Here is a 22,599-nt window from a genome sequence, read left to right on the forward strand (position 1 = left end):
ATTAGTAATGCACTGTGTGGGCAAGCAAGCAGCAGGGCAGCTCTCTCTCTATGGTGTTTTCAGGGGATTGTTTGTTCAGTGTGTGTGTGCGCGTGCGTGCGTGTGCATGTGTGCATGTGTGCATGTGTGTGTGTGTGTGTGTGTGTGTGTGTGTGTGTGTGTGTGTGTTTCCATGCTAAGGCTTGAACTCAAGGCCTTACACATGTTATACAAGTGCTGCACCACTAGTTACATCCCTAGCCCTTATTTAACTTTTCCTTTTATAAAAGGCATGATCTAAATGAGTTGCTCAGGCTGGCCTTGAACTTTTAATTCTTCTGTCTCAACTTCCTAAGTTTTGATTATTGATTCTGGGTTCATGTGTATGCATGAACAGGAATACATATATACTCACTTGGAGGTCAGAGGTCAGCCTCAGGTCTTGTTCCTTAAGATTCTGTCCACATTTATTTATCTGGCATTGAGACAGGGATCTCACTGGCCTAGAACTTACTAACATTAGCCTTGTTGGCCAGTGAGCCCCAGGGATCCATGTGTGTCTACGTGCCAAGAGCTAGGATGACAAATCCTGCCTGGCTTTTTCACTTGGGTCCTGGAAATGAACTAAAGTCCTCACACTTACACAACCAGTGATTTCCTGCTTCCCCCAAGCCTTCCACTCTGTTTTTAAATCTCTTTGAGAACTCTCATATTAAAAAGAATTTTATGTCAGTATCTTACAGTCATAATTTAAAAGTGACAAAGCTCCAGAATGAAGATCCTGGGTAGCCAGGCAGAAACCCAGGTCTACTGTCTTCTACCTTTAAGGCTGAGGATGGGGTCCTTAGGTTTGTTATTGTTGTTCTTTTGTTATTATGTCTTGAAACTGTCTCATGTAACCTAAGCTGGCTTTGAACTCTTGATCCTCCTGCCTCTACCTCAAAAATTCTGTGATTATAGATATGTAAAAGTACGCAACTTGGTTTTGCCCTATCTTGAGAGTGGACACACCTCAGCTAATCCTCAGTTTCCTAAAACCAAGCCATATTGCTGAAGATCAGAAGGTCATGCAAACAGAACCATGTGCAAGAAGAATCTTTAGAGCCCTGGAGTCCTTTACTGGTGAGGTGGACTCTTCTGACTTTCAAGGTGAACAGTGGTGAAGAAGCATCAGATTCTGTTGAGATGAATGTCCCAATTGCAACTCACACCGAGCCTCCTTCCCAATGTGAAGAATGGGCTATCCAATGAAAGGCCTGTGGTACCAACTACTGTACCATTCCCTGGTCTCTCAGGAAGACGTGAATGAAGTTGCTAATGTGGTTACTGCTGAGAGAGAGAGAGAGAGAGAGAGAGAGAGAGAGAGAGAGAGAGAGAGAGTTAGTTAGTTAGTTATAGGCCATGCTCTGCTTCTGAGCTGTCCCTCAATCTAAGAGGCACGAGGCCTCATATTTACAGGGATGACTTTCATGTGAATAGCAAACAGCCCCTGTCATTCTGCGCCCATGGAAGGAAGGCAGCCATGACTTTGTCAGTTGACTGAAGCATTCTCAGTCGACGTGTCTGGACAAGTCCCCACTTATCTCACACCCAGGGATGATTGTGACCATAGCTACATTGAGACATAATATTGACCTGCTTGTCAACGTTGCTTCTCGTGCTGCCTCTCCGTTCCATCCTTGACCCCCGTTCTCTTTGTCTTCTCCTTCAGTAGCTCCTGTGTGTACTTTAGAACCTAGTCTGTAGGTTTGGGACTTTAATTTAGGCCATCTGTGTACAGCTTGAGGAAAAGAACACATGCCTCAGTCTTCCAGAAATGGACAAGTTCCCTTTTTCTCACCCAGTTCCCAGGAGTCAGAGTTGCATGATGTTTACATCTCTCAGACACCACTAACAGGTGGCCAGAGGCAGGGTGAGAATCTTCCAAATCTGTCAGCCTCGCCTAGGCCATCACATACCAACACCCGAGTTTAAGCAAAAGCTGCATGCATACTCTCCAGACACCCACTCAAGCCTGACCCCAGGCTCTGTTGCTGCCTCCACCTTCTCTCATGAGTTCTGAAGGTGACAACAACTGATGGCCCCCAGGAGTGTATCTTCAGCTGAGCCTACCCCTCTGTGTGTCCTCCATTAGAGAGGATTGAATTGGGATTCTCACCAACACCATCATGCTTAAAATGCAGGTGTTTCTGAACAAAAAGGAGAAAGTTAATTCTTTCACATCTCAGTTTTTCATTTGTGAAGTGGGAGTAATGATAGTGCCTGATTTCATAGGTGATCTGAGGACTTGATTCATGGAAAGCTCTTAGCTAGGCCTACATACTAATCCTCAATTCCCTGTATCAACAAAATGAATGAATGTCATGGTTAAGGTTTCTATTACTCAAAGCCACTTTGGGAAGAACAAAGTGTTTATTTAGTTTACTCTTCTGCATCACAGTTTACCATCAACGAAAGTCAGGACAGGAACTCAGGCAGGCAGGACCCTGGAGGCAGGACTTGATACAGAGGCCATAGAGGATGCTGCTTACTGGCTTGCTCCTTAAGTGTTGCTTAGCCTGCTTACTTAAAGAACCCAGGAACACCAGCCCAGAGATGGCACCACCCACAATGGACCAGGCCCTCCCCGATCAATCACTAATTAAGAAAATGCCCTACAGACTTGCCTACCTTCTGATCTTAGGGAAGATTTTCTCAATTGAGATTTCCTCCTCTTGGATGACTACAATTTGTGATAAGTTGACAGAAATTTAGCTAGCACAATGGATGGATGGATGGATGGATGGATGGATGGATGCAAATTGAGTCTTTACAGATGTGTTGTAAATTTTTCATTGAAATTTGATTATTGAAATATAACAAGTAAACAAATACCAATTTATTTTTTAATATAACACTTAAAATTAGTTATTTAAAAATTTTATGCCTGCATGCAACAATACATTTTGATCTTGTTCATTCCACTCCTCATAAATCCACCCCCTACCACTCCTTCCTCTGACTCTGCATAAATCCAACCCTACCCCAATTTCATGGTGTTTTCCTGTGTTTTGTTTTTGTAACCCACTGAGTCCAAGCTGAACTGTCACAAACACATGTGGAAACATCTATGGCAGCATGTCAACCTAGCAGGGGCCACTCCCTTAAAGAAACCAGAAAATCCCATCCTTGCAGTCCTCAGTTGTCAACAGCTCTTCAGCTAGGCATAGGAACTTGTGAGCCCTTCTCTCTCCTTGCTAGAATGTGCATTCAGCCACAGCTCCTCTGAGTTCATGACTACAGTGGTTCTGTCATGTCCAGAAGACACTAAAAAAACATTTCTAATGTATACATGTTACATACACCTGTAGTCACACCCATAGAGTTAGGAGTGAGGCAGAGGGTCATGAGTTCAAGGCCAACCTGGGCTACCTAGTAAGATCCTCTCTAAGCAAACAGAAAACAAAGCATGACTGTCTTCAGTACTTTATATATGTGTTTTCCACCTCAAAATGCCTTTCTGTTCCCCCAGGACTATACTTTGTTATATGAAGAGGCAAAATACTTTCAACTTCAGCCAATGTTATTGGAGATGGAGCGATGGAAACAGGACAGAGAAACTGGCCGCTTTTCACGGCCCTGTGAGTGCCTCGTGGTGCGTGTGGCCCCAGACCTTGGAGAAAGGATCACACTTAGTGGGGACAAGTCCTTGATAGAAGAAGTGTTTCCTGAGATCGGTGATGTGATGTGCAACTCGGTCAATGCAGGCTGGAATCACGACTCAACACATGTCATCAGGTTTCCACTAAACGGCTACTGCCACCTCAATTCAGTGCAGGTAAGGCATCCTGTACCACTCGGCATCAAGGCAGTTCATGCTCTCGATCAAGCTGGCTTCCACTGCTGCCTTTCCTCCAGGGAGCTGAGGAGCTATGATATGCAGTAGGTACATCATAGTGGGTAGGTGGCTTCTCAGCCTCTACCACATCCATCCCATAAATCCACAAGTCTTTACTGAGCACCTACTATGTGTGTACCTACTGTGAGTGTGTGTGCCTACTGTGAGTGCAGGTGATACAGAAGACAACAAGATAGACAACAGCTCTGTGTTTGTGGACAGAAGTGGTGTTGGGACAGACATGAACCAACATAAATGCTGCCAAATAGTAGTAAGAGGCTATCTGGGGCACAGTGTTTGTGTTAGCGTTTGTCACTGTAACAAATACCAGAGAGAAACAACTTGAAATATTTTGGTTCATGGTCCCAGAGGTGGTCACTTGGTTCCATTGTTTCTTGAGCTATAATGAGTAAGACATCATGACTGACAAGTGTGGTAGAGAAAAGTTGCTCATCTCATAGTGGCAAAAACCAGGATGGGGCCTAGGCAAGATCTGCCCCTTAGAAGTACACCCTCATGTGAGCTACCTCCTCCACCCAGACTTACCTCCCAAGAGCCCGTTCAGTGTGAACTCATCAGTGCATCAAAGAATCCGTGAGGTCGGTGTCCTCTGACTGTCCAGCAGCTGGCGGCCAGGCTCTCAATGTCCAAACCTTGTGAGGCACACTTCATACACAGCCCCTAGTGGCCTTCCAGGCAAGATGATGACATTATACACAGCTCACAGTAGGGGTGCTCTTGGTGTGTTGCGTGCTATCAAGGCTGTGGCTTGAAGAAAGAGAGTCAGAGAGTGAGGATGGGCTAGCACATGACATCAGAGACAACGGTAGGAGATAATCCTGGTGAGCCTCAAAGAGAGCTGTCAGCACCCCATGTCTTCTGTGAGTTTGGAGGATAGAGGGTGTTGTGTGGCATTGGGTTCATTTGATTATGTAAGACAAATGGAAAGCCAAAGGAAGATTTTGAGTAGAAAAGTGAACCACCATAACATGTATCTCAAAATAAATACTCCAGGGCCCAAGATGTAGATCAGATGGTAGAGTACTTACCCAACATGCATTTGGTACTGAGTTTGATTCTTAGTTCCACATAAACTGTGGTGCATACTTGTAATTCTAGCACTTGGGAGTTTGAGGCAGGACGATCAGAAATTCAAGGTCAGGGTAGAGAGATGACTCAGTGGTTAGGGCCACCACGGTAGGCCCAGCAGTCACATTCCTTGATTCACAACTGCCTGCAAGGCTAGCTCTGGTGATCTTGCCTGGCTTCCTTGGGCAACTATTGTTAGTGAAGCAGATACTGAAAAGTAGACATGCATATACATATAAATAAAAATAAATAAAATTTAAAAGAAAAGAAATTCAAGTCATCTTCAGCTAATTAGCAAGTCCAAGGCCTACTCTGTCTACATCTGTCTACATGAGACCCTGTCTCAAAAAAAAAAGCTAAAACAAACTAACAAAAATCTCTAGCAGTAGACGAAATAGAGAACAAGGAAGGAGGTTACAGAGCGATGGTCTAAAGACAGTTGAAAAGCCTCACAAGGGTTTCTGACTGTGGCTAGGGTTTGTAAGAAGCCCTACACATTTTGTTTGTTTGTTGTTTGTTTTTTGTTTTTCGAGACAGGGTTTCTCTGAATAGCCTTGGCTGTCCTGGAACTCACTCTGTAGACCAGGCTGGCCTCGAACTCAGAAATCCGCCTGCCTCTGCCTCCCAAGTGCTGGGATTAAAGGCATGCGCCACCACTGCCCAGTGCCCTACACATTTTTAACAGAGCTGGAGTGGAATTGTCATTGTTCTGAGGCGGAAACATCTTTGAGAGAAGAAAACACCGCCTGGGATTCAGGATTTTGGTTTAGACCCTGGGATGTGCTGTGTGCCTTTGATGTTGATAGATGTTCTTTCCATCTTAGCTCACTCCGCTTCCCTGGGCTGTGGCAAATGGGTCACTGCTCTCTGACAGAAACTCTAGCAGGTAAACTTTGCTAATGTGCCTGTCAGAGGCACACCGAGTCTTCCCAGCAGAGCTGTAAGACACTGAGCTCTGTTAAGAGGCACTTGGCCACCTCTCTGTACCTGGAACTGGCTTCTGGCTTTGTTCACTGTTTGGTCAACATTGGCAAAGTGCCCATATAGCCCATTAGAGCACCTATCTAGCTCTGCTCCATCCCTGTCACCACTAAGTACTCTTCAAGAGTTTAAAGGCTAGAAACACTCATGGGATCATATGCTTCAGAGGAGTTGTTACACACTGTTTATACGTTTTAAGATATATGAGCAGTTGTCCCAAAGCAGAATAGCAGGAAACTCATATCAAGTGAGACCCACCAGCATCCAGAGAAAGGCAGTTTTACCTGATTCCAGAGAGCAACAATTGCATTCTCTCCTCTGTGGACAGCACCCTCTGGAGGTGTGCAGTGGTCCTACAAGGCAACACGGACAGAGTCCTGAGTGGCTGTGTTGCTTCTAAATGCTTGTGAAGCCTCAAAGCCTTTCTTCTCCCACACCCTGCATGTTTCCTATAGAGCTGATCATAGAACTCAGAGCTGAGTAAGAAGATCTCAGCCCCACCCCATGGCCAGGGAACACCTTTCATCTTTCATATGCCTGATACACTGGCCAGAGCAGCTGTGTGTATTTCACCTGAAACACCTTCCTCATTCAACGAGGCCCCAACCCATTCACTCAACACAGCCCCAACCCATTCCTGCGTCTGACTCCACCTACCACCAAGAGATAAACACCCATCTGTCAGTACACAGAGACTTAGGAACAGGACAGGGCATGAGATACCTGCGGTACACTCAGTCATTTAAACATTCCCAAAAGGTTTCTAAACCTAACAATGCCTGTTATGGACTTGGTGCTTAGTTAGTAATGAGTCCAGGCCTTGTGAGTTAGCTCAGTGGGAAGAGGTACTTGCCTTTAAGCCTGTGTTAACTGGAGTTTAATTCCTGGGACCCACAGAGTAGAAGAAAAGTGACTCCCATAAATTGTCATCTGATCTCCATGGACAGGGACACACACACACACAGACACACACACACACACACTGAATATATAAGTAAATAAATTAATGGAAAAAAACAGAAAAAAAAGAAATGACTTCCTAAGCTGTGTACATGGCATTGAAACAAGCACTGGACCACATGGAAGCCAGTACCGGATCATTCCAGATACTCGTCACATTCTGTGTATGATAACCTCTGGGGGGGAAGGAAGTCCGTTACTGTCTGATAGCTCCTCATGCTCACATGTTCTCTCTAATGGGGCAGAAGATCCTTTGGAAGCACACTGAGGCAGCTCTTCTGCTCAGAGCTGTTTTGACCATTGTACTCACCAGCCAGCAGAGAGCGTCTGGAACTCGAGCTTAGGACCTCATCATCCTGCACTTAGGCCAATGAACACAGATGTGTGCACTGAATCCACCTGCACAAACTGAGCAGTACCCGGGGGAGGGCTTGCCGCCATTCTCAGTCTCTGGTTTGCATGTTTGAAGCACATACATTATTTCACTTCTGTATTACATATAAAAGTTGGTAATGAAAAACAATCATTTAAGAAACCAGAAATGTAGCTCAGCTTGCCTAGCATGCACAAGATCCTGGGTTCAATCCCCAGTGCTACAGTTGATTAAATCATTAATTAATTAGAACCAGGATTGCTTTGATAAGTTATATTTAGGGTTTTGCTTGCTGGTTTTCAGCCAGACTCTCACTCTGTAGCCCAGGCTAATTCCACACTCTTGGCCTTCCTGTCTTTGCCACCCACATTATTGACATTTGGGGAGTTATTTAACAGCATTCTACTCCACTCCAAAAAATGAAATGAAGCAAGTTGATTTTAAAAGTTATAGTCTACAGTGTCCCTTTCTTTTAGGGTTATGTGGATTTAATTATATCCAGTGCACTATCTGTTGCACTGCTGAAAAGCAGAGTGTGCTCAGCTTCCTGTACTTTCCCTATCTCAGAGTTGCAGGGATGGCTTCCTGCATTAGGGAGTGTCAGACATATACCAAATGCAAGGATCTGACTAGCCTTTGACTTAACAGTTAAACAGCAGGTCATGTAGCCTAAGCCAGACCTTTACAGTATCTTCTTGCTTGTTTGCGGCATTAGGGCTCAAAACCACGGTCTTGTCCATGCAGGGCGAGCACTCCACACCCTGTTAGGAAGAGCTTAATTTGGGATATATTTTCTAATGAAAGCCCATTGCCTTCATTCTTGAATGTACATGAATTGAGCTTTGGAACACATCTTTAGTGTGTTTATGCGGCTGAGAACTTGCCTTGCTTCTAAGCAGACACCTATTTTGCTTTTTTTTACAGGTCCTAGAGCGGTTGCAGCAAAGAGGATTTGAAATTGTGGGTTCCTGTGGTGGAGGAGTGGACTCGTCCCAGTTCAGTGAATATGTCCTCCGACGGGAACTGAGGCGGACACCCCGAGTACCCTCAGTTATCCGGATAAAACAGGAGCCACTGGACTGAACAGACATATTTCTTATGCAAAAAGAAAACATACACAACCAATAACAATATGAGAAAAGGGACATTTTGTGTGCAGCTGGGACAGTAAACCAAGCTCTGAACCTAAAATTGAATAAAAGACATTTATATCCACTAGAATCACACCTGTATTCATATGGGAACAATTGAAATCATGATATCCTCAAGATGTAAAAAACTATATAAATATATAAATATATATGTCAAAAGGTAGGAAATGCAGAGAGAGAGAGAGAGAGAGAGAGAGAGAGAAGAGAGAGAGAGAGATACAAGAGAGAGAGAGAGAAGAGAGAGGAGAGAGAGAGAGAGAGAGAGAGAGAGAGAGAGAGATGGATGCAGTGGATGCCGTGATGATCATGGGTATCCTGGGCCTCTGAGGTCTCTGTCCAGTAAATAAGCCATGAGCAGGGAGAACAGTCTCCTTACCGCTTCATTGCCAACAGACATCCATTGTTTCTTTTTCCTTTACTGTTCTTTCTTTCTTCTTTTTTTTTTTAAACAAACAAAACACCTCGGGTGATGTTTCTTTGCAAGTGGAGATTTCGTGACTGGTCAGGTAGGGACCAGGAGGGAATTCAGAGGACCACTCAAGAGCACACTGCACCGGACGTACAGTAGACAGGACATCTGGACTGCAGTCCATACAGGACTAACACTTTTGTCCACTGCACCACCACGACCTTTCCTTTGTTTTTATGCTGATCGTTTGGCAGAGGAGCCAGAGTTATTACTTGCTAGAGATCTCCAGTTTCAGTCTGCTGCTTTCCTACAGTTTTTTCAGATTTTATAATGTATTAAATACAATAAACTCTGTTTTAAAAAAATGAGATCTGTGTAGAACACACATGTTGGGATGAGAATGAATTAAAATGAGATTTTTCCTTTTTTTCTCTCTCTCTTGTGTTGAACATCAAAAAGTAGCCTTAACAGCTGGAGCTAGCTTCAAGTCAAAAGCACAAAAAAGATACGGTTGTAACAATTTGTTCTAGACAGTTCTTTTCCAACTTAGCCAGCATTTCCTGTACTTTGTTATTCTGTCTTGTTGAATAAGATAAATCACTTTGTTCCTTTCTGATGAGGAGGATGAGGATGGAAACCAGAGTCTCATTCAAGCTAAGCATGAATTCTACCACTGAGCTACTTCTTCAGTCCCATCTCTCTGCCTCCACTCTAAAGGAGGCTCCTGTAGCCCATGCAGGACTTAGAATCACTGTCACCCAAGGTCTTGACTTCTGTTCCTCCCGCCTCCATCAGATTCTGGGGTTACATGTTTGCACCACCATGCTTGGTCTTTATTCCTGCAAACTTTTGAGTCTTGCTTAGGTTTCTTGCTGCAGAGGTAGGCAGATAAATATTGGATAGGTGGCTTACCACATGTTCTTGCTTGTGACTCTGGGATCCTACGTGCACACTAGTCTTGGCTGGTCTGCCCTTGCTTTATACCGTATCATCCACAGAGCTGGCAGGGCTGTGATGTCCAGGGCAGCTTATCTGGGTGGCTGCCAATCAGATGGCTGTGGGACCCCTGTGTCTAAGACCCCCACATCAAGTTACCACTGTAAGTACTCTTAGAAGCAAGCTGTGGAAAGGGCAGTCCTGGAAGAGGCCATGTTCCATCCAACCTGTGCTGTCACTCTGTTCTGTTTTCTGAGCAGGTGTAACCAATTCAGACTGAGAAGAAGGGCGTAAGACCCACCTAAGGAGAATAACAACAAATTTGAGGCCAACTTGCATCCACTATTGTTATCAGCCAAAAGAAGGGTATTATAATTTTACAAGTGATAAGGGAAAATGTTGGAGCCAGAGCAATTGATTTCTTACCAGTCAGAAAGGTATAAACCTGGGATGTCCATCTGACTCCAAAACGGAGTCCTCAGCCTTTTCAGGGCACTGGTGGCTCCAGTCTCTTTCCTGTTACCTTTCTTTCTTACGTCCTCCTTCCAGACACCCCAAAGCACCTGGCATGCTGCTAAGAATGGCAGGTAAGCTATAATGTGGTTTTGGTGCAGCGATGCTCCTCTGGTGATGGGCTATTTCCATCCTGAACTTACCTTCCTGTTTTAAATTAGAAAGTCTGTGCCTGAGGACAGCAGTAATGAAAATATCATTGCTACTAGGACTAAAAGTAAGCCGTTAATGTCTGCTGCCCCTCTCGGAAACACAGAGGCAGCCCGAACATTGAATTTCTTTAGTGATTGCCAACAAGGCTGCCACATTCTTCCATAATGTCCTCTCAGATGAGACTAATAAACCACAGGATCCAATGCAGACAGCCAGGGCTGCCCTGCCAGCTGCTCTGGCATCCCTGTTCTACTGCAAGAATGAAATTTTGCTCTGCTTCTTACTAGCAATCTATTTTCATTAGACAAGACAGCTCCAAAACAGTAAAACAAGGGCCCTGCTCTGAGACCCCATTGGTTACAATCAAGTGCCTAGTCAACTCAGCAAAGTTCCAGGCTATGGGGAAACCCTCAAACCAAAAGGCTGAGAAATGGCACTCTGCCTTCGCACAAAGCACACATGCACCTGCACACACATGAACACAATACTTGATATTTACTCAGCATCATCTCTGCAGTTAGAAGTGCCTCCCCCACAGTACACGTACCCCACAGAACTGTGTGCCCCAACTGTGACTTCATGGTCATTTCTAAGTTTTAAAAGACAGTTATGTGACTCCAACCCCACGAGACTGAGCACAGTGGAAAAGATTCCCTTTGTATTTGTGATGGTCTTAGTTCTAGTAAGATCTTCAGACCCTCAATACTTCAGAAGGTAAGTGGGCCACAGCCTGAGTGCTGGAAATACAGATGTACCACCATGGCTACCCAGTGTGCAGAAAGTGACCTCCATCAGATGTAAAATTTAGTTTCTCTCTTTCTAATTGTCAATCTATAAGGTGATAGTGTAATACTATGTGAATCTTTTCCTCCACATACGTGTCTGGTGGTTTTACCATTCATTGCCAGCATTTTCAATCCATTTTTACCTTGTTGGTTATAAAAGTCTCAAAAGTGTACTTCTTTGAATGGCTAAAACTGACTTTTAAGATAACATATTTTTTTATAAAAGAAAAATACATTTGTTTAGCCTGGGGCAGACAAACACAGTCTCTGACTTGCCCTTTCTTAAGAAATACTTTGTAAAAATAGAACAAGCCCAAACCTGTTCCCAAGCCATGGGTTAGTTTCTACATAGCATGCGTGGTGTACCAGGAGCTACACTGAACCGTTTCACTCTACTGCTTCATTTCATCTTATTGAGACTTGGGTGTTACATTGTTTCTCAAGTAACTAAGACTCTGAGACATGAAGTAAACAGCACAGCGGAAGTTCCTGTTCCATTAAGCTTTTAAAGGAGGGCTCAAAGGAAACCACGCCATCGAGGGAAAATAAGTTTCAAGTTGTAACATTAAAAGAATACAAACAGGTTCTTTTTAAATTACATTTATTTATTTTTATTTTATTGTGGAGTGCATACCTGTGCCACAGTAGTGTAGAGGTCCATGAATAAATTGTGGGAGCCAGTTTTTTTGCTTTCGACCATGTGGGGCCTGGGGATTGCACAGGACCTGGCTTTTCACACTTGGCGGCAAGTGCCTCCATCTATTGATCCAGCTCTCTGATCTTAAAGTCTATTCTCTAAGGTTTATTTTTATGTTTATTACATGTGTGGAGGCGCCCTGAGAGTCCAGAGTTCCAGATTCCTTGGAGTTGTGGTTATAAACAGGTGTAAACCACCAAATGTGGGTGTTTGAAACCAAAGTCCACTTTTTCCTTTTTTGCAAGAGCAGAAAGCACTCTTAATCACTGAACCATCTCTCCAGCCCCTAAAGTTGATTATCAACACATTTGCTCCTTAGTTGGGAAATGTATTCCTAATGACAAATACTTTGAACATCCCATATAATAGACTGTACCCTTGGTTTTGCTTATATTTTGATGACTATGACGTAGTTTCTGGCCTAGCTACTGAGGTGTGGTGAGCAGGGGTCTCACATCCAGTGGGAGATGAGGTTATCTACATATCTAACTACAGTTCAAAGCACACTGGGATGCCCTTCACTTCCTATTTACAAGCCATGGACTAGAAGTGTGCCAAATTATCAGGGGTGACATCTAGGGGGAAAAAAATCAGAGAAAACATCCTCAGGTGGCACACTGTAGGAAGGGTGTGTTATTAGGATTTGCATAGAGGAAGGCTATCTCTGAGCTTGGGATAAATCAGGGATAAACCACTGTGTGTGGTGAAGCTCAGCTATTCTGGAGATAAAAACAAATAGGCTAGAAAACAGAAGTGGAGTCCACCGGTGGAGGTGGAGCTGAGCTTGAGTCCAAATCCCACTTTCTGGAAAGTCATGGAAGGTGGCCCTACAGATATTCATCTAGGGCAGTAGTTCTCAACATGTGGGTCAAATATAGCAGATATTTACATTACAACTCATAACTGTAGCAAAATTATAGTTATGATGTAGCAACAAAATAATTTTATAGCTGGGGGTGAGCACAACATGAGGAGCCATTACTAGAGGGTCACAGCATTGGGAACATTGAGAAGGTCTAGAGGCCCTGCAGGCCTGACTGGCTAGCAAGAAGCTGCTGATGTGAAGGAAAATTAGATGGTTCCGTTCTCTATCCATCCCTCCATAAGCTACAAAGTGGGCTAAGAGCTGGCAACTATTAAGATGTATGAGAAAAGATGTCATTACCTTAGCATTAGGGTGACTCAGGTGCCTGTAGGACCAGGCAGACAATATCAACTACTAGCAAGAGGCAGAAACCTGTAGCATATATCACCCATTCAGAGAGCCAGCCCCTCCTCAACTCCAAGAAGCCACAACTATGGGAGACTAGGGGTGCATTTCAAACTACATTTCTGCAAAACCTAGAAATCAGGATGGAGAGACAGCCCAGCAGTTAAGAGCACTGGCTGCTCCTGCAGAGGACCCAGGTTTGATTCCCAACACCCACGTGGTGGTTCACAATCTGATGCCCTCTTTTGGCCTCCATGGGAACTGCACACACATGATACACAAATGTATCTGCAAGCTAAATACTCATACTCATAAAATAAAAATAATAATAAAATCTCAAAAACATTTTTAAAACATAGAAATCTATTTTTATGTGAAATATCTAGATAAGTAAGCATAGAAACAAACTGTCCTTTAAAATACACAGGCCAAGCAAAGCATCTGTAGACTACCAGTTTGTAACACAGAGTTATGAACTAGTAAAACAATTTTAGACATTCTATAACCATCCACTGAGTGGAACTGCATGGTGACTGCATAAAAAGTGGTGTGTCTGGGGCATAATTTTCATAAAACAATAAAAATTCTGTGCTAACTCTTTTTTTTAAAGATTTATTTTTATTTATACGAGTACACCATAACTGTCTTCAGACACACCAGAAAAGAGCATCAGATCCTATTGCAGATGGTTGTAAGACACCATGTGGTTGCTGGGAATTGAACTCAGAACCTTTGGAAAAGCAGTCAGTGCTCTTACCTCTTAGCTACTGAGCCCTCTCTCCAGCCCCTCCATGCTAACTCTTTTTTTTTTTTAAAGATACATAAGAGCCTTTATTTCAAACCCAGGTTTGGACCGCAAGTTGCACAAAGCGAAGTTGCAGCCCCATGTCAGGGAGTATATGGATTATATATACAAACGGGTTACATGGGGGAGGGAAGTGGCAGACAAGAAAAGCTTTAATATTTTTACAAACCGGTCACAGCTGCCTGGGAACTCTTAGTTGGCATGATTTCTCTCTAAGGATGTATGGATTTTGCTCTTCCCAAGGCCATAAGCCACCTGGGTTGGGGAGTGTTTAGCCATTTATCAGAGAGGGTGCTGGCTCCAGGAGACATAGAGGCTGCCACACTGTTTTGTTGTTGTTGTTGTTGGTTTTGGTTTTGGTTTTTTTTGGGGGGGGGTGGGAGGTTTTTGGCTTTTTTCTTTATAATTTATTTTTTCTCACTAACTCTTTATCATACTATTTAATCATAAAGATTGGAATCCCAGCCTATTTACTGACAACAATAGTAAGCTGCTGGCCCATTAGAGTTGTGTGCCGTGAAAGGCACTGTCTAAGGGACTTGCCCACCTATGTTCCTTTAGTCCTCCTAGGCATCCCATGAACTTTAGCCTTATCTCAAATTTACATATGAGAACATTACTGTGTAAAAAGCATTGCCAGAGTCCACAAGAAACTTGGAACAATGCTTACATATATACGTACACACAAACAGACACATACATAGATACACAGACACATGCACATACAGATAAATACAAAGACACACACGCATGCACACATGCATGCTTGCACGCATGCACACCTTTTGTGTAACACCTTGGACTTTGGTTTTCCATCTAGTGCAAAGGTGATTTTTCTCCTTTGCTGGCAACTCTGTGGTCTATCATTATGCTATATGACTCTAGAGAAAAGTGTCCAAATAGGAACTACATCCTTGACCAACAAATAATTAAAGCTCTGAGACTTGGTGCTGACTCTGTCAAGTAGCTATCTTCTTCAGTGGTTTACAAAAGATATCTCAGTGTTCTCAAAGTGACATGTTCAAAGGACATACAGAGTTACAGGTTCTGGTTCGAGAGACACCCAACACAGATGATTCTTGGATGAGACAAGCTTGGCAATAATTGAAGAACAGTGCTGTGCTCCCTGCTTACAGTATGGAAAATCTTGAGGATTTTCTGAGACACTTTGTGATGCACCTTTTTCTGACATCATTGATGTCCCTTAGACAATGCTCAGTGCATTAACTTTCCTCGACTGTAACAAAATAATCAATAATCAACGGAGAAAAGGAAAAGGTTTATTTTGTTTCATGGTTAAGAGTCTCTGGCCCATAGCACTTGGCCCTGTTGTTGGACATCATAGAGGATGTCGGCTTGTCACCTGACTGCAGTCAAGAAGCAGAAGCAAAGAAGAGACTGCATCCCAACATCTCATTTAAGTGTACATCTCCAGGGAGCCAACTTCCTCCCACCAGGCCCTTCCGATTAAATGTCCAAGAGTGCCACAGGCTGGTGACAAAATCAGTAAGGTGTGGCCTTTGGGGAATATTCAAGTCAGCTGGCCTCTGTCATTCCTTTGAAAGCTGTATTAAATTGAATGTTTCTAATGGGGATTTTTGTAGGGAAACATGATTTGGGGAAGCACTCAACCAAAATTTATCCCAAGAGTCTTTACCCTTTCTAACCTAGGTAAGAGAAGAAACTGACCAGGAGACAATAGCTTAGTTATAGAATCATTCCGCCCCCTCAAAACCAGCACAGAATAGAGCCAGATGCCTCTACCTCCTGAGAGTAGGTGGGCAGGGATCCACCTAGGGCCATGGGTTTGCAGTTGCTTTGAACTTAAATGCTATTTCAAACTTTTAGAGTCTGCAGGGATGTGTAAATCTGCAACCCTAACCTTCTATCACAAACTCCTTTGCTATGCTGTCAGAGTGCCGACCAGCCTGCCTCTCACACAGTTCCCCATCGCTCTGTGATTCACATAGCGATTTGCCATGATTCGCAATCCTCCTGTCAGGAGAAAGAACAGAGTGTACAGGCTTTAAATCAGACTGTTGACTAATACAGCTGACAAGGCTAGAGAAAAACACAAAGCATACTCTATTGTAAACTTGAGCCCTCAACAAGGAAAGCAGGTCCTAGAAGCCGGAAATCAAACCCTTGTCACGGAAGAATTGAGTTAGTTGGAAGAGAAGTAAGACCGGTAGGGACAGTTGATTGCATTAAGTGTGAAGTGGAGTTAAAGGCTCATCTGAAGGTCTGAAAGTCATCTAACACAGCAGACATGGCTACTAGTCAGCAGAGATGAGCAGTTAGTAAGAGAAACTAATCAGAAGCAGATAGATCAGGAATACAAAAATTTAACTTTTTTGCTCGCTGCTTTTTATTGAAAATGTTTTGATATTTAAGGTTGTATTCTGGCTTGGTGTGGAGGTGCACACCTTTAAATTCAGCACTCTTGAAGCAGAGACTGGCAAAGCTCTATGAATTTGAGGCCAGCTTAGTCTAAATAGTGAGGCACATCCCACACACAGAGAAAAAAAGGCAATTGTTCTGTAAGTCATATCTGCATGTTTAGCCTCTTTAAGTATATTACATGCAGAGAATTTGAAATTCTTTTGGCTGCATATTCATGAAAACAACTCACTTCTGGCTCTTTAAACAGAGTAGATGTGTTTCTATAACAGAATGTTGACCTACATAACCCTTCTCTACTGACATTATAATTTCAAAATCAGGGTTATTTTTCATAGTTCTATGGAGGAAGGAAAAAACTAAACACACACAGACACATGTACATACACACACACTTTTGTGGAATTGGTTTATTGCTTGTATTATGTTAATTGGGCTCCCAAAATTACACAGGAATTCACATGTGTGCTTGTAAGATGCTGAGGGTCCCTGCCCCCAGTTGACTTTTATTGGCAAATAAAGTTGCCTGTGGCCAATGTCTAGACAGGGAGACAGAGGCAGGACTTTTAGGATTCCCAGGCAAGAAATGCAGGATGGGGAGAAAGCAGAATTGCCATGCCAGAAAAGGAATAAGATCCAGGCTTGAAGATGCAGAAGAGAAAGCATACAATCATGTAAGAGCCCAGCCCCCACCCCAGTTGGGTCTAGGATAGCAAAAAGATGGAACATAGGATTTAGTAAGTAATAATTCAGGGGTATCAGAAGAGAAGCGAAGCATTTGCAACATGGAAATTTGAGAATGGACCAGCAACTGAGCTGATTAAAGCATATTAAATATAAGGCTGTGTGTGTGTGTGTGTCCTTCATTCAAGAATCCAGAGCATTGCAGCAGGTAGTGAGGAACTCGCCCATTGCCAGGGAAATTAGAGCCAATTAATCAACTACAGCTATACGCACACGCGCGCGCGCACACACACACACACACACACACACACACAGAGGTACACTACATCCTCTTAATAGCTTTCTGCCTCTGCCTACATTGCAATAAACCAATCTCTACAATCCAGTCCTCACTTTGCTTCCACACAATCCACCAAAAGATGAGTGGAAATGGTGTCTACGCATTCACCAAACACCTGTATGCTCTTATTAAAAGTAGTCACTGGGGATGCCCAAATACTTACAAGGCAGCAAGAGGGAAGCTTCATCAGCCGATAGAGGACCAACATGACAGCCTGAGCACACTCACATCTCAAATTCTTTTCTGGATCCTCCTCTCACTCCCTGGGTGATCTCTTGAATCTATGGCTGTCCCTCACCAGTGCTGTGGCCAACTTATCCTCAGAGCTTTAGGCATGGTACCCATCCTGACAACACAGAGAGATGAGATGTACCCTTGACATTCACCTTTTAGATAGGCAAGATGACAAAGCATGCAATGCTACGGTTTCAACATTTTGTGTCATAAGCAACAGCATGTGTAGGGTTGGTCAAGCATTTCTATGAAGTACCAAAATCCCCAGGTTTTCCCTTGCTGCCTTCAGGTCTCTTGTCTCAGCTCATAAAACCTCCTTCCACACCAGGGGCCACTTCCTGTATTCCCAACTTAGTTCAGTCACCAGCTGTGGTGATCTGAATGAGAATGGCCCACATGTGTTTGAATACCTGACCCCTAGTTGGTGGAAGAGTTTAGGAAGGATTAGAAAGTGTGAGCTTATTGGAGAAGGTGTTAGGCTTTGAGGCTTCAAAACCAATGCCATTTTCAACCCCTTCCCCTCTTGAGGGCGTGTGTATGTGTGTATGCATGTGCATGCATGTGCACACACATTTCAACTTGTAAATAAGATGTAAGCTCTTAGCTACTACTGCAGCACTGTGCCTGCCCACTCACCACAATGGTCATGAACTCACCCTCTGAAACTGTAAGTAAGCTCCATTGAATGTTTTCTTTTATAAGTTGCCTTGGTAACATTGTCTCTTCACAGCAATAGTAACCCTAAGGCACCAGCTCCTGAAAGAAGCATCTCCCAAACATTTCTCTAGTCTTTGTCCATCCCAACTACCACTTTTAAGGACATATCACATTCACTCCATTCTTCCTCCATGGGCCATTTCTACATGCTCTCCATTCATTTGGCTGGTGAGAGGTGAAGTGCTGCCCCCTAAAGTCTAGCACTTGCATTGCAGCCCAGCCACTCGGACTGTAAGGCATTTGCTTCTTGGATCATGTCTTCAGTATAACACTCAGTGGCCTCTCCAGCCTAACTCTAAAGACCCTCACCCCTCCCTTCTGCTGGTCACCACATAACATGTGTTTCACATAGTGTTTGTAATGTCGTCACATGTCTGTAGTGTTTTGGAATACAGTTTCCTCTTGTTGATTTAATCCATCCTTCAAGACCCCTTTGCCTATCACCAGATCTCTACTTCCTTTCAGCGAAATGATCCTTCTCTTCATATCCAAAGCATTCTGTTTGCATTATATATTTACTAATCTAACAGCCACCTTTAAGATCTCCAGCGGGAAAAATCTGCCTTACCTTCAGTACCTAGCATGTGTTAAAGAAATATGGGTTTTATACCTTAGAATTCTTTCCTACAGTTCAATCTCAAGACTGTTTGAGCCGTCCTTCCTTCTTCCTGTCTGTGCTGCCAGTGCTTAGTGCCGTCCACTCCATCAAATTGTAAGCTTCATGTTATCCAGGCCTTTCTCTATCTTCACTGGCTCGGCACCAGGCTGCCTAGGTGTGAACAGAAAATCCTTAATTTTGAGGAACAGGATCAAGATGCTCAAATAGGCTCTGGCACACACAGGAATGGGAGCTGAAGAGAAAATAAAAGCCTGCCAAGAAGGGCCTGAAAAGGTTTGTGAGGAATCGGTGGAACAAGAACTCTTGTTCCTGAGGCTGAGAAGAGGATAGGACGCGGGTTTCTCTCTCTATTGCTTGGAAAGATGTTTCATACTCTTCTTTTTTTTTTTTATTTAACTGGATCTTATTGTATAGCTTGGCCTATCCTGGAACTTACTATGTAGACCAGGCTAGCCTCAAACTCACAGAGATCCTCCTGAATGCTGAGATTAAAGGCATGTACCACTCAGCCTGGTTTGATTGTTCATACCCTTAAGCACTAAATTAAAGAAGAAGAAATTTGGGGCTGAAGAGAAGACTTGGTGGTTAGAGCATTTATTGCTTTTGCAAGGATTGCAGGATCTGATGCCCTCTTCTGACTTCTGCAGGCACCAGGCATGTGGAGCACATACATACACACAGGCAAAACACTCATACACATAAAATAAATAAATCTTTAAAAACCTGCTTAAGAATAAATTTAAAGCAAGAGGCACACAATCGGAAATCCATTTATTAGTAATAGGAAATGTTTTCTCCACTTTGGCCCCTTTAAGTACTTTAGATCTTGCCTATTAAATGTCAGTGAGGTCTCCCACATTTGAACAACGTGGAATAATAACCTTACACTTCCATTTGGAATAACTAAAAACCTGAAAAATACACCAGTTAGTGAGTCCTTGGCTATAAGACACCAAAGGAGAGGTACCCCAGAAGGGTAAATAGCATGGTGAGCCCCCAGATGCCCTGGTACCTTAAGAAGGGTCCTGTCAGGGTGCAGAGAGAGATAATCTAGACAAAGAACAGAGATCTTTGTACCAGACAGGGTCAGAGCTGGGACTCTCGGAGACCAAGACAGCTTGAGTTCACAGAACAGCAGTGGTAATTACCTTTCCTATTGTTACAACCAAATATTTGATCAGAAGCAATGTGCAGGCTCTGCCTTACATCTGGGCTGGCTTCCTGTCCAGTCTGTTTCCTCCAGACAGGCTCCACCTCCTAAAGGTTCCAACCTTCCAAAACAGCACTGTGATCTGGTGACCCAGTGCCCAGAAATGGAGCCTGGAGGACGTCCAAACCATAACAGCCATGCAGTGGGAAGGGGGACTACACAACCAGCATCTCCTGGGAACCTTTGGGCAGTACTCAGCCAATCATGGAAACGGCCCAAGGTCAGGCAAACAACTATGCAGAAAAATTGGAGACAGTGATACCTAGATTGGTCTTGACCAACTAGGCCAAGTGAAAAAGTGCAAATCTGCAGTCATTGGCTAAAGTACCCAGAATGTCACAGTAGTAGGAAAAATTAACCCTGGACTATGGACAGCTCTAGGCTCACCTAAACAAAGCTTTAATGCATGTCTCCAAAGGATCAAAGTCTTTCTAGGAAACTCAACTTTATTCCAAAAGACAGTGGAAGGATGTCTATAGGGACACACACACACACACACACACACACACAGCATTCAACATAGTAAAATGTGCAATACCTGTTATCTAATGGGGGGGCAGTAATCTACAACACCTGTGGTATCAGTTTCTTTTTTCATTGCTGTGATCAAATAAATATCTGATGTGAAGGAACTTAAGGAAAAAATACATATTTTGGCTTACAGTTCTGGCAAGGGAGGTGTAGAGGCAGGAGCATGGGGTAGCTGGTCAACTTGCCTTGGCAGTAAAGAAGTGGAGAGAGGACAGGAAGTGGGGCTGAGCTAAACAAAGCCCTCCCTCAGCTAGGGAATAAAGTACTCCAAACATGAGGCTATGGAGGACAGTTCACGTTTAAACTCCCGACACTCAGGATACATAGCGAGATACTACGACCAAAAAAAAAAAAAGGTAGAAATATTAATATTAAATAATGCTGTTCTCTCTGGGCAGTGGTGGCGCACGCTTTTAATACCAGCAATTGGGAGGCAGAGGCAGGCGGATTTCTGAGTTCAAGGCCAGCCTGGTCTACAGAGTGAGTTCCAGGACAGCCAGGGCTATATAGAGAAACCCTGTCTCGAAAAAAAAAAAAAAATGCTGCTCTCTCGAGTGTTGCAGCCAGTGAGGGACAGAGACAGTTTTCACACTCTCATGACCCCGGGGCCAGCTCTTCAACCTTCAGTAGCTGGCAAGGATCAAGGTGGGAGAAGGGTATCTCTAACTCCTCCATACCACTGCACAGGAGAGAAGAGGCAGGGCCAGCTCTCCCATGTTCATACTCTTGGGCCAGCTCACCTCCTCACCTCCCACAATGTGCTAGACCTGCTCTCCCAAGTTGGCTAGGGCGGGGTCAGCTCTCCCGCTCTGGTGCCCCCAGGACCAGCTCTCCCTTGATGCTCAGGCAAGGGGTGGGGCCAGTTCTGTCCAGCCCTCAGACATTAACATGTCCACCATTGGGGGACGGGGGTGGGGGGAGGAGGGTAGCCCAGACCAGGGACCATCTACCTGGTGTTTGGTGGTAACAGACCTCTGCTGCTGCTGGGTCATGGCCCCAGTGGCAGCACAGGTCAGGGTTCCACCACGGTACTGTGTGACATCACCAGCTACTCACATTTGGCTGTTCCTCACTCCCCCTGAGTCTCCAGTTCTGCCTCTCCACTGAGCCCACATCCTTCTGTTTCTCTTTCTCTTGCACTTCTCCACCATTTACTTGCTTCTTTTATTGGCATCCAGAGTCTCTGAGTGCCTGGGGTTGTCTCAGGAGTGGTCTTAGGCTCATCCATTGGGCACTCGGCACGGGTCATTGCCAGCACGGTCTGCCCTTCTGCAGTCCTGCCCAGCACTGGACCGGTGGTCTTCTCAGAATAGCTCCTGTCCAGGGGTCCCTGGAACCAAACTGATGGTCGTCTCAGGCTTGCTATTTTTAGGGAGTGTTAGTGTACTTATCATTCTGATGTTCACAGGACAGAACACTGAGTGTAGATATAGCCTCTCTCCTCTCTCCACCTACTGACACACATGTGACAAGGCAATGACACCTCCAGTGCCTCTAGGGGCAGGAAAGCACTATGTTTTTATATGAGATGTTCTTTGAATTTTATTTTGTTTTTAGTCTTTTGGTTTTGTTTTCAAGACAGGATTCTCTGTGTAGTCCTGACTGTTCTAGAACTCACTCTATAGACCAGGCTGATCTCAAACTTAGAGATCAACCCACCTCTGACTCCCAGGTGCTGAGATTAAAAGTGTGTGCCACCACCACCAGTATCCCTGACTTTCAACATTTGAGTAATTTAAAAAAAAAAAAAGTCTCTTATATTATGTAGTGTGTGAGAGGGGGGAGTGGGGTGGGAGTAAGAGAAGGCATTACCCTGTAGCCCAGACTAGCCTGGAACTTTCCATGTAGTCCATAATGGTCTCAATGTGTAGAAAACTTTTACCTCAGCCTCCAGACTGCTAGAATTATGATCTTGAGTGACCACAGTCACCTCATACTTCTTTCCA

General features: G+C 44.0%; 1 protein-coding gene and 1 non-coding gene across 4 annotated transcripts in view; one reads left to right on the forward strand and one right to left on the reverse strand.

The window, feature by feature from the left end:
* Nucleotides 1-8,480, forward strand: part of Kctd1 (potassium channel tetramerization domain containing 1) — a 98,157-nt gene extending 89,677 nt beyond the window's left edge. For all 3 annotated transcript variants that reach the window (XM_028759511.1, XM_028759508.1, XM_028759509.1), the window contains exons 4-5: nucleotides 3,491-3,796; nucleotides 8,184-8,480. In XM_028759511.1, coding sequence (XP_028615344.1) covers nucleotides 3,491-3,796; nucleotides 8,184-8,342 — 465 coding nt within the window. In that variant the 3' untranslated portion in view covers nucleotides 8,343-8,480. The remainder of the gene's footprint in view (nucleotides 1-3,490; nucleotides 3,797-8,183) is intronic.
* A 13,547-nt stretch (nucleotides 8,481-22,027) lies between these two features.
* On the reverse strand, nucleotides 22,028-22,158 carry LOC114614099. The gene has a single exon (XR_003710278.1). It is a non-coding gene; the product is annotated as a small nucleolar RNA SNORA17 (small nucleolar RNA).
* Nucleotides 22,159-22,599: the final 441 nt, after the last annotated feature.

The sequence above is a fragment of the Grammomys surdaster genome, unplaced genomic scaffold, assembly GCF_004785775.1.
Source record: "Grammomys surdaster isolate TR1022 unplaced genomic scaffold, NIH_TR_1.0 126298, whole genome shotgun sequence".
NCBI lineage: Eukaryota > Metazoa > Chordata > Mammalia > Rodentia > Muridae > Grammomys > Grammomys surdaster.